Source organism: Salvelinus fontinalis, chromosome 4 (assembly GCF_029448725.1).
Source record: "Salvelinus fontinalis isolate EN_2023a chromosome 4, ASM2944872v1, whole genome shotgun sequence".
Classification (NCBI taxonomy): Eukaryota; Metazoa; Chordata; class Actinopteri; order Salmoniformes; family Salmonidae; genus Salvelinus; species Salvelinus fontinalis.
The window spans coordinates 35,709,306-35,724,170 of record NC_074668.1 but is presented as its reverse complement, the minus strand read 5'-3'; the positions used below and the strand labels follow the sequence as shown (position 1 = coordinate 35,724,170).

At 42.8% G+C, this 14,865-nt stretch overlaps 1 protein-coding gene across 4 annotated transcripts in view; it reads left to right on the top strand.

The window, feature by feature from the left end:
* Positions 1–14,865, top strand: part of LOC129853638 (EMI domain-containing protein 1-like) — a 76,748-nt gene that overhangs the window by 4,353 nt on the left and 57,530 nt on the right. Inside the window, exon 1 of one of the 4 annotated variants that reach the window (XM_055919911.1) lies at positions 3,632–4,510. The exons of 1 other annotated variant lie outside the window; for it this stretch is intronic. In XM_055919911.1, the coding sequence (XP_055775886.1) occupies positions 4,323–4,510 (188 nt within the window). In that variant the 5' untranslated portion in view covers positions 3,632–4,322. Of the gene's footprint in view, positions 1–3,631; positions 4,511–14,865 lie in introns of those variants that run through there. 2 more of the 4 variants (XM_055919908.1, XM_055919909.1) reach the window with 2 other exon arrangements.

The window sequence follows — 14,865 nt, the reverse complement described above, 5'->3', positions numbered from 1 at the left end:
TATGTTTTTGTTGGTTTTGGGTGTTTATTTGGTAAAGGGGTTATGGGGTGGAGTATATGGTTTTGTGTTGAGTGTAGATGTTTAGCATTGTCTATGGTGGTTAGTTATCTAGGAGAGTCTATGGTTGCCTGAATGAGTTCCCAATTAGAGACAGCTGATTTCGGTTGTCTCTGATTGGGAGCCTTATTTAGGGTAGCCATAGGCTCTCATTGGTTGTGGGTAATTGTCTATGTAAAACACAGGTGTCAAACTCATTCCACGGGGGGCCGAGTGTCTGCGGGTTTTCGCTCCTCCCTTCTACTTGATTGATGAATTAACATCACTAATTAGTTAGGAACTCCCCACACCTGGTTGTCTAGGGCTTTATTGAAAGGAAAAACCAAAAACCTGCAGACACTAGGCCCTCCGTGGAATGAGTTTGACACCCCTGATGTAAAACGTTTGTAGCCTGTATGTATGTGCACAACGTTTGTAGCTTCACGGTCGTTTTGTTGTTTTGTTAGTTTGTATAGAGTTTTGTGTCGTTTTCATCTTCGTGTTGTTAAATAAAAGAAGATGGCTTATTTTCCAACTGCTGCATTTTGGTCCGTCAATCCGCCACACGATCGTGACAGTATTAATGCTCATACTGTGGTACTCCACTCATGTCATCATTACATGTAGTGCAACAAGACCACTCATGGTCTGTAAAGTTCTCTACTTGTGATAGATTTAAACAAACAATATTGGAATCACCATGGTCACAACCATAAACTGTCAATTCCATCTGCCTTATAGATTAAAATAGACGTGAATTTTAGTTCAAATATGTTACATTTACCTAGGTTTTATAGTCATAAAGCAACTGAGGAAAAAGAAAATTGCTATTGTCTATACCACATCAATGAAGAAGAAAAATGCAATTTTTGTCAACTCCTTAAAACATAAACTCCATCAGATTTTTGTCTAATGTCAACTCTGTCAGAGTGCTGAAAGATCTGATAGAATAGTTATGCTTCTATTGGGGATTTTCAAGTAATACATTTTCCATATTTTACACATTTTGTATTGAACTTTTATTTTTATAGGCAAAAATATGTCTGTTTTGAGAATCTGTTGTCAACTCTGTCATTGATGGCTTAAGATCAATAAAATTAAGTAAAAATCCATTTTTTTTGTAATCACTATTCTGCAACAAACAATTGAAGTATTTGCTGTGCTGACCTAAGGGATAATGTTTGCTTTATACGTGTTGTTTTATGTTCTAAATCTAGAAAAACATGCCAAAATGCTAATGAAATTAGCCCTGGAGCATGTAGTAGTGCTATAAAAAAAAAACATTAATTTGGAGATTTCTATTGCATATTTGAATAATCTATGTTAGAATTAAACAATCAAGGCCTTGTTGGACAATAATTGTGAAAATGAAATGCCTTTTATGGTGTTTGTCAGAGTTGACATAAATCCAGTTAATTGAATTTTATGAGAAAAAAATTATACTTAGGAGGGTGTTGCTTTACATCAGGGTTCCCCAAGTTTTCTGACATAGTAGACTTACATAAAATACTGTATAAACACCAGGAAATCAGCTCCAAGTGTTTTTAATTTAAGAAATATGTTCCCAAGTATTCTCCCGCATAATAGAAATACACGTGATCGTATACAAACATAAGCAAAGTTTGAAATGATTATGTTTTAGTCAAACCTTACATCTGTTTGGGCTTTTTGCAGTCAACAAATTATTTGTAATTATGCCTCCATTTTGGTAGATATTCTTATCCATAGTGATTTCCATGAGTATTTATGATTACGTGCCTCACTCAGGGGCACATCTACAGATTTTTCACCTAGTTGACTATGAACCAGTGACCTTTCGGTTACTGGCCCAATGCTCTTAACCACTACCGACCTTGCCTCCACTGCCCCCGACAATTCTCTCAAGAAAAAATCTAGTTGAGGGTTTCTGCTTTACATAGTGTGATAGCAGATACTTTGATCTATCAAATTATTTACATAGTGTGATAGCTGATACTTTGATCTATCAAATTGTATAAACTGGGTGGTTCAAGCCCTGAATGCTGATTGGCTGACAGCTGTGGTATATCAGACCGTATACAACGGGTATGACAAAACATTTTTACTGCTCTAATTACGTTGGTAACCAGTTTAATAATAAGGCACCTCAGGGGTTTGTGATACCTTTGAAGTCGGAAGTTTACATACACCTTAGCCAAATACATTTAAACTCAGTTTTTCCACAATTCCTGACTTTTAATCCTAGTTAAAATTCCCTGTCTTAGGTCAGTTAGGATCACCAATTTATTTTAAGTGTGAAATGTCATAATAATAGTAGAGAGAATTATTTATTTCAGCTTTCATTTCTTTCATCACATTCCCAGTGGGGCAGAAATGTACATACACTCAATTAGTATTTGGTAGCATTGCCTTTAAATTGTTTAACTTGGGTCCAACGTTTCGGGTAGCCTTCCACAAGCTTCCCACAATAAGTTGGGTGAATTTTGGCCCATTCCTCCTGATAGAGCTGGTGTAATTGAGTCAGGTTTGTAGGCCTCTTGCTCGCACACGCTTTTTCAGTTCTGCTCACAAATGTTCTATAGGATTGAGGTCAGGGCTTTGTGATGGCCATTCCAATACCTTGACTTTGTTGTCCTTAAGCCATTTTGCCACAACTTTGGTAGTATGCTTGGGGTCATTGTCCATTTGGAAGACCCATTTGCGACCAAGCTTTAACTTCCTGACTGATGTCTTGAGATGTTGCTTCAATATATCCACATAATTTTCCTGCCTCATGATGCCATCTATTTTGTGAGATGCACCAGTCCCTCCTTCAGCAAAGCACCCCCACAAAATGATGCTGCCACCCCCGTGATTCGTGGTTGGGATGGTGTTCTTCGGCTTGCAAGCCTCCCCCTTTTTCCTCCAAACATAACGATGGTCATTATGGACAAACAGTTCTGTTTTTGTTTCATCAGACCAGAGGACATTTCTCCAAAAAGTACGATCTTTGTACTTTGAAAAACGAGTTTTAATGACTCCAACCTAAGTGTATGTAAACTTTCGACTTCAACTGTACATGGCTAATATACCACGGGTAAGGGCTGTGTCCAGGCACTCTTGTTCCGTTATGTGTAAGAACAACCCTTAGCCTTGGTATATTGGCCGTGTACCACACCCCCTCGGGCCTTATTGATTAAATCTATTTCAAATTGTGTTAATATCAAGATAAATGTTTGCGGTTGTCCCGTCTTTCAAGAATCCATGAGCAACAGCAACATTTTCTCTCAGCCTCATGGCAAAATGTGTAAAATGGCATGAGATTAGCTATAAAACTGCTCGTTTTTTCTTACTTGGACCTTGCTGGGCGCTCAGCGAAACTATGTGCTACGCCACTGAGAACGATACAGAGCATGTCTCTACTGCATGATAATATAAACCAGATGACAGAATGCAAAGTTTGTCTGGCATCTAGGTGTTGAGTCCTTAGAATAAAGCATGGGCATTTATAGACACTCACTAACAGAGATTAAAGACTAATTCAGCAGCAGCATCATCACCACCATAATATTGAGCTATGTATGCATGTTTATTGTCATCAGAATGCATCGGACTAAATTCTTTATTTCACAATCATGTATTCTGTTCACATGAGTCCCACGTGTAGCCTACTACTGTATAATTTCGAAACTATAATGATTTAAGATTAGGAATATGACATAAATCACTCCGGGATAGTTCATTGATAATGACGAAAGACGCTTAAAGGGAATCTGTTTTTAAACGTGCCTCGTTTGCGGTGAAATGTTGAAATAGAGAATGGGCAGGGTAAAAGACTGCGGGCTGTGCTTTTAAAAGACTGAAGGAGACTAATTTATTTCCATTGTGAGAAGCTCGACTTGAGATAGGCTACAGTACGCACAGACGGAGGGAGGGAGTGCTGATAGTGAAAAGAAAAGAGACCGGCCAGTCACATTAGCCTACCTATTTCGTCTGGTTGCTTCGGAACACTGCCTATAGATTAGGGCATGTGGGGAACTTTCTGCAAAGTCGGTGAATGTTTGAATATTTTTGTTTTCGGCCTGTCATTTTTACCTTTCTTTTCGTGATATTTAAAATGCAGCCACGTTCTTTTTTGCTATTATAACGGTAAAGGTGTAGTTGATATTTGTATTTTATGTATTTGGTTGATGAAGGGATGCGCTCTCTCTCCGTGAAGCGAAAACCTGGACTTTTAGGTATATTTTTTTCTCGAACTGGAAAGAAATCCACTCACTAGCTCACTTTTTTAGGAACTCTTCAGCCTGTGCTTTTTTGACGCCGCGGAAATGGGAGCGTGTCAACCCGACTGCGTGTCCGCGCTTTCCCGAAAAAGTTTCAGTTGGATTGTGCTGCTGCTGTGGCTGACTTCTGCAGCGCACGGAACCTGGAGGACGGGTCTTTACAAATATTCAACTGGGACACAGCTCAACAGAGAGTCTTCTGCAGCGTCTCGAACCTCTATTTATCAAAAAAGGTATGGATTAATGCCTTATCGTTTATTGTTGTGCATCTTCTAATTTTGTGTATTAGAGCCTATAACCTTTTATGGAAATGATGATTACTAGGCTAGTACAGTAGGCTAGATCTTCATAAGGCCCAATAAAACAAACCTGTCAAAGACTCACTCAGAGGTTCTGTGTCTTTGAAGCATCCTTTCAGACAAAACGACCTGCTTTAGGATCCATACCATTCACAATACGTATTAACAATTTGAAACCTTCATAGGTTAGGCAACATTTAATGTCACAAATTAAAAAGTATATTTTCAATTCATTTTAGTTGTCTTTATTTTTTTTTTCAGATATACTTATAACTAACCTCCTATTGTTATCAATACCTATCCATCTTTTGAGGACCTCAAAGACCCATTTTTTCTGCCTATTTAAGCAACCAACAATGACTCTTCCCAACCCTATCCTATCCATCTAGCAGGTCTCATTGTCTACTTGACACTGGGTTTCCTTTTTCCTGTCCAGGCAGCACATTGCGCACTGTGTGCAGTGCTCTCCCGTCCTCATTGGCCTGCCCACTGTCGCTCTGTGTGGCCTATTGGCTCCTGTCCTGTAAGAGCAATGCTGTCTCTAAACTGTGCTCTGGTCTGGCCGGCAGCAGTTCTCTTCCTTTCCAACATCTGCTGCCTCTCAGCTGTCAGGGAGCTCCTCATCTGACCAGACTCAGTCCTCAGTCCTCTGAGGATCTTCCACTAAGCCCCACACACATCCATAAAGACAGGTACAAACTACCAACTCAACCCTCTCATCTGCCTCTATAAATCCCCCTTGTATGGGTCTCTCAGCAAACAGAGGGGAGCTCTTGAACTGGAATGGGTAGTGGATGGAAAACGCTGGTCTGTTTTATGTTGTAATGAAGTGGATCTGCTGAATAACAGGTGAAAAAGCTACTCTTTATCGTTTGTTGCACAAATATACTACTATATTGTTTGAAATGGTCAGATCTGTGTTTAGTCATCTCTCTTTATGTTGGATTGTTTTGATGTTCTCCCTCTGTGTGTTCCTCCCCTGTGATCCTCAGAGGTGAGGGTTCCGTATAACAGCAGGGTTGTTGATGAGGGTAGTTCTGTGAGCAAAGCCCTCAGACTAAACACAGAGTGGAAAACACCAGCCCCCTCGCTTCCCTTTTGGACAAAGCTAGTGTTTTTCACAGAGGCCAGCCAGCCAATGTGGATGTGATCAAGTTCCCCATCACACTAATATTTACTCTCTCGGGTTCTGAGCGATGGGGGGTTGATGGGGGAGAGGAGAGTGGGTGGAGGATCCTGCTGATGAGTGTCGTGTCCCTGGGAAGTGTCCAGGTGGTGCAGAAAGGTCCTGGCCTTGGTCCGCTGCGTTTACTCCTCCACCCTGAGTCTCTCTCTGTCACTCATGTGCGGTGGTTGGTGGACATGTTTACTAAACACATGCAGCTGCAGGTCTACTTCATCTGGGCTGCTGTCTGTCTAGGCTGCATCATGTAGACAGGCATGTTTATGGTGTGTGTCAACAAGACCATTTGGGGGCATTACCGTTTAGTTCCGTGTAGGACAGAGGACTGTCCTCTCCTCTCACATGGCCGTAGTAGGAGCACTGTAACATTCCTTTGTCCACATACAAAGCATTGAACAACGTCTTGATGACAGAGGTACTGAGAGAGATAAAAATTGATTTTAATAATGGTAGGGGTGGTCAAGAGATAATGACTATTGGTCAAGAGATAACAATGACTGAAAAAAGTCTCTAGTCAAACATACTTAGTGCTAGATTCAGACCAGCATCCCGGGCAACCTAGAAATGTTATTTATTTAACCTTTATTTGACCAGGGTAATCTCGATGAGATAAAAATCTATTTTTCAAGAGAGACTTTGAGTAAGACAGCAGCATCAACACATCAGTATCAGGGCTCCTGAGTGGCGCAGTGGTCTAAGGCACTGCATCCCAATGCTAGAGTTGTCACTGCAGGCCCTGGTTTGATCCTGGCTGGATCACTACTGACTGGGATCGGGAGGCACAATTGGCCCAGCATCATCTGGGTTAGGGGAGGGTTTTGCCGGGGTAACCCGTCATTGTAAAATAAGATTTTGTTCTAAACTGACTTGCATAAATAAAATAAAAGTGAAATAAAAGACAAACAGGCACATGACATTCAAATGCCATCAGTACAATAAGCAGCACATACATGACACAAGCCAGAGCTTGTAATAAATCACAGGGCCATTACAGTATCAAAAGAATACTTTGAGTAAACCATTCTTACAATAGAGGCAATGCAGCAGGGTCTTTTCACCATTGGCCTAAATGAGGGCTATTGAAGCCAAGCATAGTTAAGGGATAAGACAGCAGCTGGGTCATTCCACTAATTCAGTGCTTCTTGAGAAGTTTAACTTGGTCCTAAAAAACGTTTGATTTAATTTTCCCATCTCGAGGTTACATTTTTTTAAATGACTATAGTAAGTGGGTATTATGTGCCAAATAAACTAACAGTGTTGACTGTAACAAGGTTGACAATTTCATCTTAAATCAGCCACAAATCTTCTTGTGACGGGGGAATGGAAACTTGTTGTGTGCAACAGGGGTTTGCAATTGAATGCAAGCTTCACAAGTTTGCATTTATTGTTAAAACATTTCCAGCCAGTTTATCTATGGGTAACAAGGTTGACGTGTTATGCTCAGCCAGCTCAGTTTTCCACCACAAAACACCAGCAAATGGCCAAAAAGAGTAGAACCAGTTCACCTCCCACTGGGCAGAAATGCCTATTTAACGTCTATTCCACTTTGGTTCAACATCATTTCATTGAAATGACGTGTAAACAACATTGGTTCAACCAGTGTGTGCCCAGTGGGCTGCTTTTCCACTATGATTTGACTATTAGATCTTCAAGGTCTCTTTTTGTCACTCTTTTTTTTAAGGAACAGTTTCACCATATTAAAATGAGTGAATCACTAATCACCTTAAAAAAATAATAATATTCAGAAATGACTTTGTCACAGCAACAAAATAACTAGGGCTTTACAATGGTGGTGAAAATGTTGGCAAATGTTGGGGCTAAGTGGGTTCAAATGTTTCTAGAAGTCATTGAGGGTGCACGGAAAAAAGTATTTATTCATATAAAAAATCTGAATGATAAAGTGCACTTTATTCATTTAAAATAAGTATTTTTCCAATTCAATATTGGTGCACAATTTCTACTTTTAAATATCAAAGGGATGCAAAAGTTACTCGTTTTGTGGAACAGCCCAGCTATTTCCTATGCTGCCAGCCTGAGGAGGGGGAGTCATGGTCTGACTGCCACACAGACCTCTCACTGTGGGACCTCTAGAGCCTGACCCATCACCACCGCATTCTCCTGCACTACCCCCAACAGAGGAGCTGACAGTTACACACACACACACACACACACACACACACACACACACACACACACACACACACACACACACACACACACACACACACACACACACACACACACACACACGCACATGCACACATGCACACACACACACACACAGCTTGGTCATCCATATCAAAGAGTGTCACACACTCCCACCTACACACTCACTCAAACATCACAGCTGTCATAGGAAAGCCCAAAAAATTGTCAAAGACTCACACAAGTCATGGACAGTTTTCTCTGCTCCCGGAGCGGAGCGCCAAGACTAGGACCAAAAGGCTCCTTAACAGCTTCTACCCCCAAGCCATAAGACTGCTGAACAATGAATCATATGGCCACCGGATTATTTACATTGACACCCCTCCCCCTTTCTTCCATTTGTTTTTTACACTGCTACTACTCGCTGTTTATTGTCTATGCATAGTCACTTCACCCCTACCTACATGTACAAATTACCTCAAATAACGAGTACCCCACATATAGACTTGTTACCGGTGCCCCCTGTATATAGCCTCGTTATTGTTATTTTATTGGGTTACTTTTTATTATTTTTTACTTACATTTATTTGGTAAATATTTTCATAACTTTTTCTTGAATTGCACTGTTGGTTAATGGTTTGTAAGTAAGCATTTCACGGTAAGGTCTACACATGTTGTATTCGGCGCAGGTGACAAATAAAGTTGGACTTGATTTGATTAACTCCAACCTGTTGTCTTGGTCACAGCTGGATGAGACGAGGGTCCATTCAGGCTCACTGTGACTGCTGCTGTGTGAAAACCACTTGTCCTCCACAACCCCTTCAAGGCCTCACTCTGGTGCTTTGATGATGTGTAGGTGTTTTCATTAGGAGATCACTGACCCAGAGCGGGGACGTTTATCAGGTATGGAGAGCCCTTTTGCCCGGCTCTGCTTAGAGGGCTTTGGCCCCCTCCTCTCATTCACTATGGCCTGATTGGCCCCTGACATGTCCTTTGATCCTGACTAAAATTGCAGCACAATGGGACCCCTAATATCCCCCATTAAACTCTCATTCAACACCTCTTCTACACCGTTGCAGTATCTCAACCCACAGAGCAGTGACGACCACCAACACACTATACTACTGGTACTTATATGCTGTTTCATGTTCTTTTTTGGCTTTATTTATCTATTTTTGTTGTAAAATACACTCTTTATCTAACTCTGTGTTCTATTCTCCCATGTCCTTTATTAAAATCAGTCCTTTAACTTTCCCTCTGTCTTTGTGCAAAATAATGTCTTTCGTGGCCTATCCCAGTTAGAAGCTCACTCTCGTTCTCTCCAGCTCCAGATTTGAACTCCAGGAATGTTTGATCCGTCTCTCTTCAATAATGTCACTGAATATCTCTCTTTTGTTGCACCCTTTTCCCTATGCCCTGGGACCCACAGTGCATCCTAATTGGTCTATCCTCTACACCTTGTCTGTTCCACTGAGGGCTTCCTTGTGTGACCTCTGCCGCCTCCTCTCCTCCACCTCCTCATCGCTTCTCGTCTGGCCGTCTGCCACATCTGTCTTTTGTCGTTTGTTCTCGACAAGAGCTTTTCCCACAGCCAGAAATCTAGAGGAATTCCTTGAGATTTTTATCATACTAAATGTCATTTTTTTAATGTTCTACCCTCCTCCCACAGCATTGGGCTGGAGAAAGAGGGTGAGAAGGGGGGCTGGGATTTTTCAACTATGTCCCAGATGAAGAGAGTTATTGAGAGGGAGAGGGACTGAAACAGGAAGCTCAGTGGGGAATGCACCTGGATGTTATTCACCCTAACCTGGCCTTCCTCTGTCCTCTGTGAGCCTGCCTGTCTGCCCTCCTCTACTCTCTCTGTGTCTCAGAGGGTTATTCCTCTCTCTATCTCTGTTTCTATCCTCTCTCTCGCTCTATCTCTCTCTCTGTTGTTGTTTGTCTCTTACAATGACTAGTGCTCTTACCTAACTGCATATAGATCTGCATGGTCTTGGAGGAGCCTTCCTGTGTGAACAGCAGTCCTCAGGGCACACTGCAGTGAGAGGACAGCAGCGCGGCTCACCTTGAAGAGTAGAAGCTTGTCGTCGTGACAATTTCATGAGCTCTGTCAGTTTTATTAATTCATTGTTGGGCCAAAGCTGTGATCTTTCTCTCCCTTAAGCATTTAGATTTCCTTTTTCCCTCTGAACATTGGCTCTGATCAGTTTCAGGGCATGTTGTGCCTTGTGATTTACTTGGTTTTGGTCCAGCATCGGGAGTGAAGGAAGGAAGGAGGGAGGGAGTCTGAGGTGTTTGCAGAGAGACTTGATACTCACAGTGGGCCTGCCTGCCTGGTGCCAGTGCCAGTTAAACACAGCCGTGCTGTTGGGTTTCACACCTTGTAACCAGGGGACATCTCAACCCTGGGGAAGTTTTACACTTCGCAGTTGAGAGTGGAACTATTAGGTAAAACCAACACCTGTGTCCCTAATGTGAGATGCAGTCCCCCAACTCCCCACTACACCCCACTAGTTCAGCTGTAATGTTTCACTATGATAGCACAAGCTACAGTATACTGAGTCTCTATAAAAACTACTTCAGCTGTAATCTGTTTTTCACTGTGGTACTTTTGCAATGGATAACACAAGCTATAGTGAGTCTTGATAGAAACAAAGTTGTCTCTCCTATCAAATAAAGTCTTTATTTGTGGGAGCCTTACTGCAGACTGCTGCGATTCCAGCTGAGTAGTAGAAATGACATGGGAGCCATGTTGTAGCAGGGGATAATGGTCTTAGGCGGTGTTACCTCTGCTTAGCAGACTCTATTGGTGAGCCCGTGGGCCCATGGTGGATCAAAGCTGGGAACAATCACAGTGTCTGATCCCCTTTTTAGTGGGGAGGATGTGGGCAATTTCTCTCACACACAGGCAGGCTCATCTTGGGCATTACCAAAAAAACAGTAACAGAATAACTGCAACTGAACTGGCTACAATGGGAAATCATAATAGTTACAAACCAGTTGGATCACCTGCTACTGTCCTCCTTTCCACTGGTGTACTGTTATGATCCGCTCATAACTGTTTTATTGCTCTTTCTGTGTCTGATGGTCAAACCAAGAATGTTAAAACAGTCTTAGTCTGGACAACCCCCCCCCCCCCCCTCTCTCTCCCTCTCTCTCTCTCTCTCCCTTTGCCCCTTTCTCTCTCTGTCTCTGTTTCTGTCTCTCCCGCTCTCTCTCCCAGCTCTTACTGATGCCTACCCATGAGCCCCCTCTCTTTCCATTAACTTTCACCAGCATCCTCACCCACTGAGCACCAACCGACACCGGACGGTCATGGATGTTGAGAAGTAGAACAGTGTAATGCAGCACAGTACAGTAAAAAAAGTAGAGTATTATAGTAGAGTACAGTATAAATCTACTATACTGTATTGCACTGCACTGTACTGAACTCTACCCTACTCTGCTGTGCTGTATTGCACTGCACTGTACTGAACTCTACTCTACTCTGCTGTGCTGTATTGCACTGCACTGTACTGAACTCTACTCTACTCTGCTGTGCTGTATTGCACTGCACTGTACTGAACTCTACTCTGCTGTGCTGTATTGCACTGCACTGTACTGAACTCTACCCTACTCTACTCTGCTGTGCTGTATTGTACTGCACTGTGATGTCCAAACTTGTGAAACATGAGGAGAATGACATTCATATCCATAATTATGTATTTCTGTGTAGTACAGATCAGGGACCAATGACCAAAATATAAGGTGCTATCTACATACTTTAAGGGTTCTTCGGCTGTCCCCGTGGGATAATCCTTTGAAAACCCCTTTTTGGTTCCATGTAGAATCCTTTCTACAGAGGGTTCTACATGGAACCCAAAAGGGTTATACTTGAAACCAAAAAGGATTCTACATGGAACCAAAATGGGTTCCCCTATGGGGACAGCCGAATAACCCTTTTTTCTATGTGTGTGCCATGTCATAGCTGACACCCGATTCCTTCTGTAGACATCTTTGAATCTTAATTCTGAGAAGACAGTTAACAGAGTTTATGGAAAACGTGGTCGCATAAAAACCGGAGGGAGATTTTACCAGAATTCCGTTAACAAATTTTGCATCTGCACAGTTCTTCCACTAAATTCGTTTTGTACATTTTCCAGTGGAAATTTTTAAAAGTAGTCCTTGTGCATAGAGTTGTATGGTTTGTTAAACGTTGAAATCAATGCTTTCTGTTTGGCAGACATTTAAAAAAACAAAAACAGAGTCAAAGCATAATTCTGTTAACATGGAATTTCTCTCTTCTATTATCCACTGGATTAATTCATCTGGCTAATTCCCAGTCCTGTTGAGATCTAATCCGTGCTATCAGTCATGGTAATATTCCTCATACAAGGTTAGTGGTTTAAACTGTGTAACCTGCTTTTCTTTTGATCCAGGTCCAATGCTGTCAGGGTAGTGTACAGATCATTGTGGTGCGCAGCAGGAATAGCAGGAATCCCCATTTCAGGTGATTGTGGTAAGGGTAGGCAACAACACGTCAGCCACGCTGATCCTCAACACGGGGAGCCCCTCAGGGGTGTGTGCTTAGTCCCCTCCTGTACTCCCTGTTCCCCCACGACTGCGTGGCCTAACACGTCTCCAACACCATCATTAAGTCTGCTGACGACACAACAGTGGTAGGCCTGATCACTGACAACAATGAGACAGCCTATAGGGAGGAGGTCAGAGACCTGGCAGTGTGGTGCCGGAACAACAACCTCTCCCTCAATGTGAGCAAGACAAAGGAGCTGATCGTGGACTACAGGAAAAGTCAGGCTGAACAGGCCCCCATTAACATCGACAGGGCTGTAGTTTTATTTATCTGTTATTTTAACAGGTAAATTGACTGAGAACACATTCTCATTTACAGCAACAACCTGGTGAATAGTTACAGGGGATGAATGAGCCAATTGTAAACTGGGCATTATTAGGTGACTGTGATGGTTTGAGGGCCAGATTGGGAATTTAGCCAGGACACCAGGGTTAACACCCCTACTCCTACGATAAGTGCCATGGGATCTTTAATGACCTCAGAGAGTCAGGACACCCATCCGAAAGACAGCACACAATCACTGCCCTTGGGTATTGGGATATTTTTTAGACCAGAAGAAAGAGTGCCTCCTACTGGCACTCCAACACCACTTCCAGCAGCATCTGGTCTCCCATCCAGAGACTGACCAGGATCAACCCTGCTAAGCTTCAGAAGCAAGCCAGCAGTGGTATGCAGGGTGGTATGCTGCTGGTAGTGGAGCAGGTTGAGAGTTTCAAGTTCATTGGTGTCCACATCACCAACGATATATCATGGTCCAAACACACCAAGAAAGTTGTGTAGAGGGCACGACAACACCTTTTCCCCCTCAGCACTCTGAAAAGATTTGGCATGGGTCCCCAGATCCTCAAAAAGTTCTACAGCTGCACCATCGAGAGCATCCTGACCATAAGGCACTACAGAGGGTAGTGCGTAAAGCCCAGTACATCACTGGGGCCAAGCTTGCTGCCATCCAGGACCTACAGTATATACTAGGCGGTGTCAGAGGAAAGCCCAAAAAATTGTCTAAGACTCCAGTCACCCAAGTCATAGACCGTTTTCTCTTCTACCGCATGGCAAGTGGTACTGGAGCGCCAAGTCTAGAACCAAAAGGCTCCTTAACAGCTTCTACCCCCAAGCCGTAAGACTGCTGAACAATTAATCAAATGGCCACCGGACTATTTACATTTACGGACTATTTCTTAACTCTTTCTTGAACTGCACTGTTGGTTAAGGGCTTGTAAGTAAGCATTACACGGTAAGGTCTACACATGTTGTTTTCAGCGCATGTGACAAAGTTTGTTTTGATTTGTTGTGTGATAGAATAGCTAAGTCCTAGGAACAAGAAAATAAAATTGAGGGATATCAAGGGAAAACCACCTCCCCTGGCTAATTCTGAACTGTTGGAGGGACAGTTAGAGGTCTGGCCTCCCCTGAAGCGCAGCTCTTCATCTTCATCTTCTCTCTCTCTCTCTCTCTCTCTCTCTCTCTCTCTCTCTCTCTCTCTCTCTCTCTCTCTCTCTCTCTCTCTCTCTCTCGCTCTCTCTTCATCTTCTCTTTTCTCTCTCCTCTCTCTCTCTTTTTCTCTCTTCATCTTCTCTCTCTCTCCTCTCTCTTCATATTCTCTCTCCTCTTCTCTTCTTCTCTTCTCTTCTCTCTCTCTTTTTCTGAGGCTTCAGAAGGTTATCTGTTGGTTTCTGGAGGCCATGGAGGGGGAAGGGAACAGGGACCCATCCCAACAACCCCTTTACCCTTTATGGAGGCTCATACAGTGTTAAAGTGGGAAAGGTTCTCTAGATTATATGGCTCTAGTAGGAGCTTGTGTGCACTGTGCAGGCACTACAACATGTAGGAGTCGTTACTGTAGGCTGCTTTAGGGCTGCTCAGCTTGGTACACACACACACTCTTTCTCACACACACACTACATGACCAAAATTATGTGGACACATGCTCGTCGAACATCTCATTCCAAATGTATGGGCATTAAAATGGAGTTGGTTCCCCTTTGCTGCTATTACAGCCTCCACTCTTCTGGGAAGGCTTTCCACTAGATGTTGGAACATTGCTGCAGGTACTTACTTCTATTCAGCCACAATGGCATTATTGAGGTCAATTCATCCCGAAGGTGTTCTATGAGGTTGAGGTCAGGGCTCTGTGCAGGCCAGTCAAGTTCTTCCACACCGATCTCGACAAACCATTTCTGTATGGACCTCGCTTTGTGCACGGCGTATTGTCATGCTAAAACAGGAAAGGGCATTCCCCAAACTGTTGCCACAAAGTTGGAAGCACAGAATCGTCTAGAATGTCATTGTATGCTGTAGCGTTAAGATTTCCTTCACTGGAACTAAGGGGCCTAGCCCGAACCACGAAAAACAGCCCCAGACCATTATTCCTCCTCCACAAAACTTAAC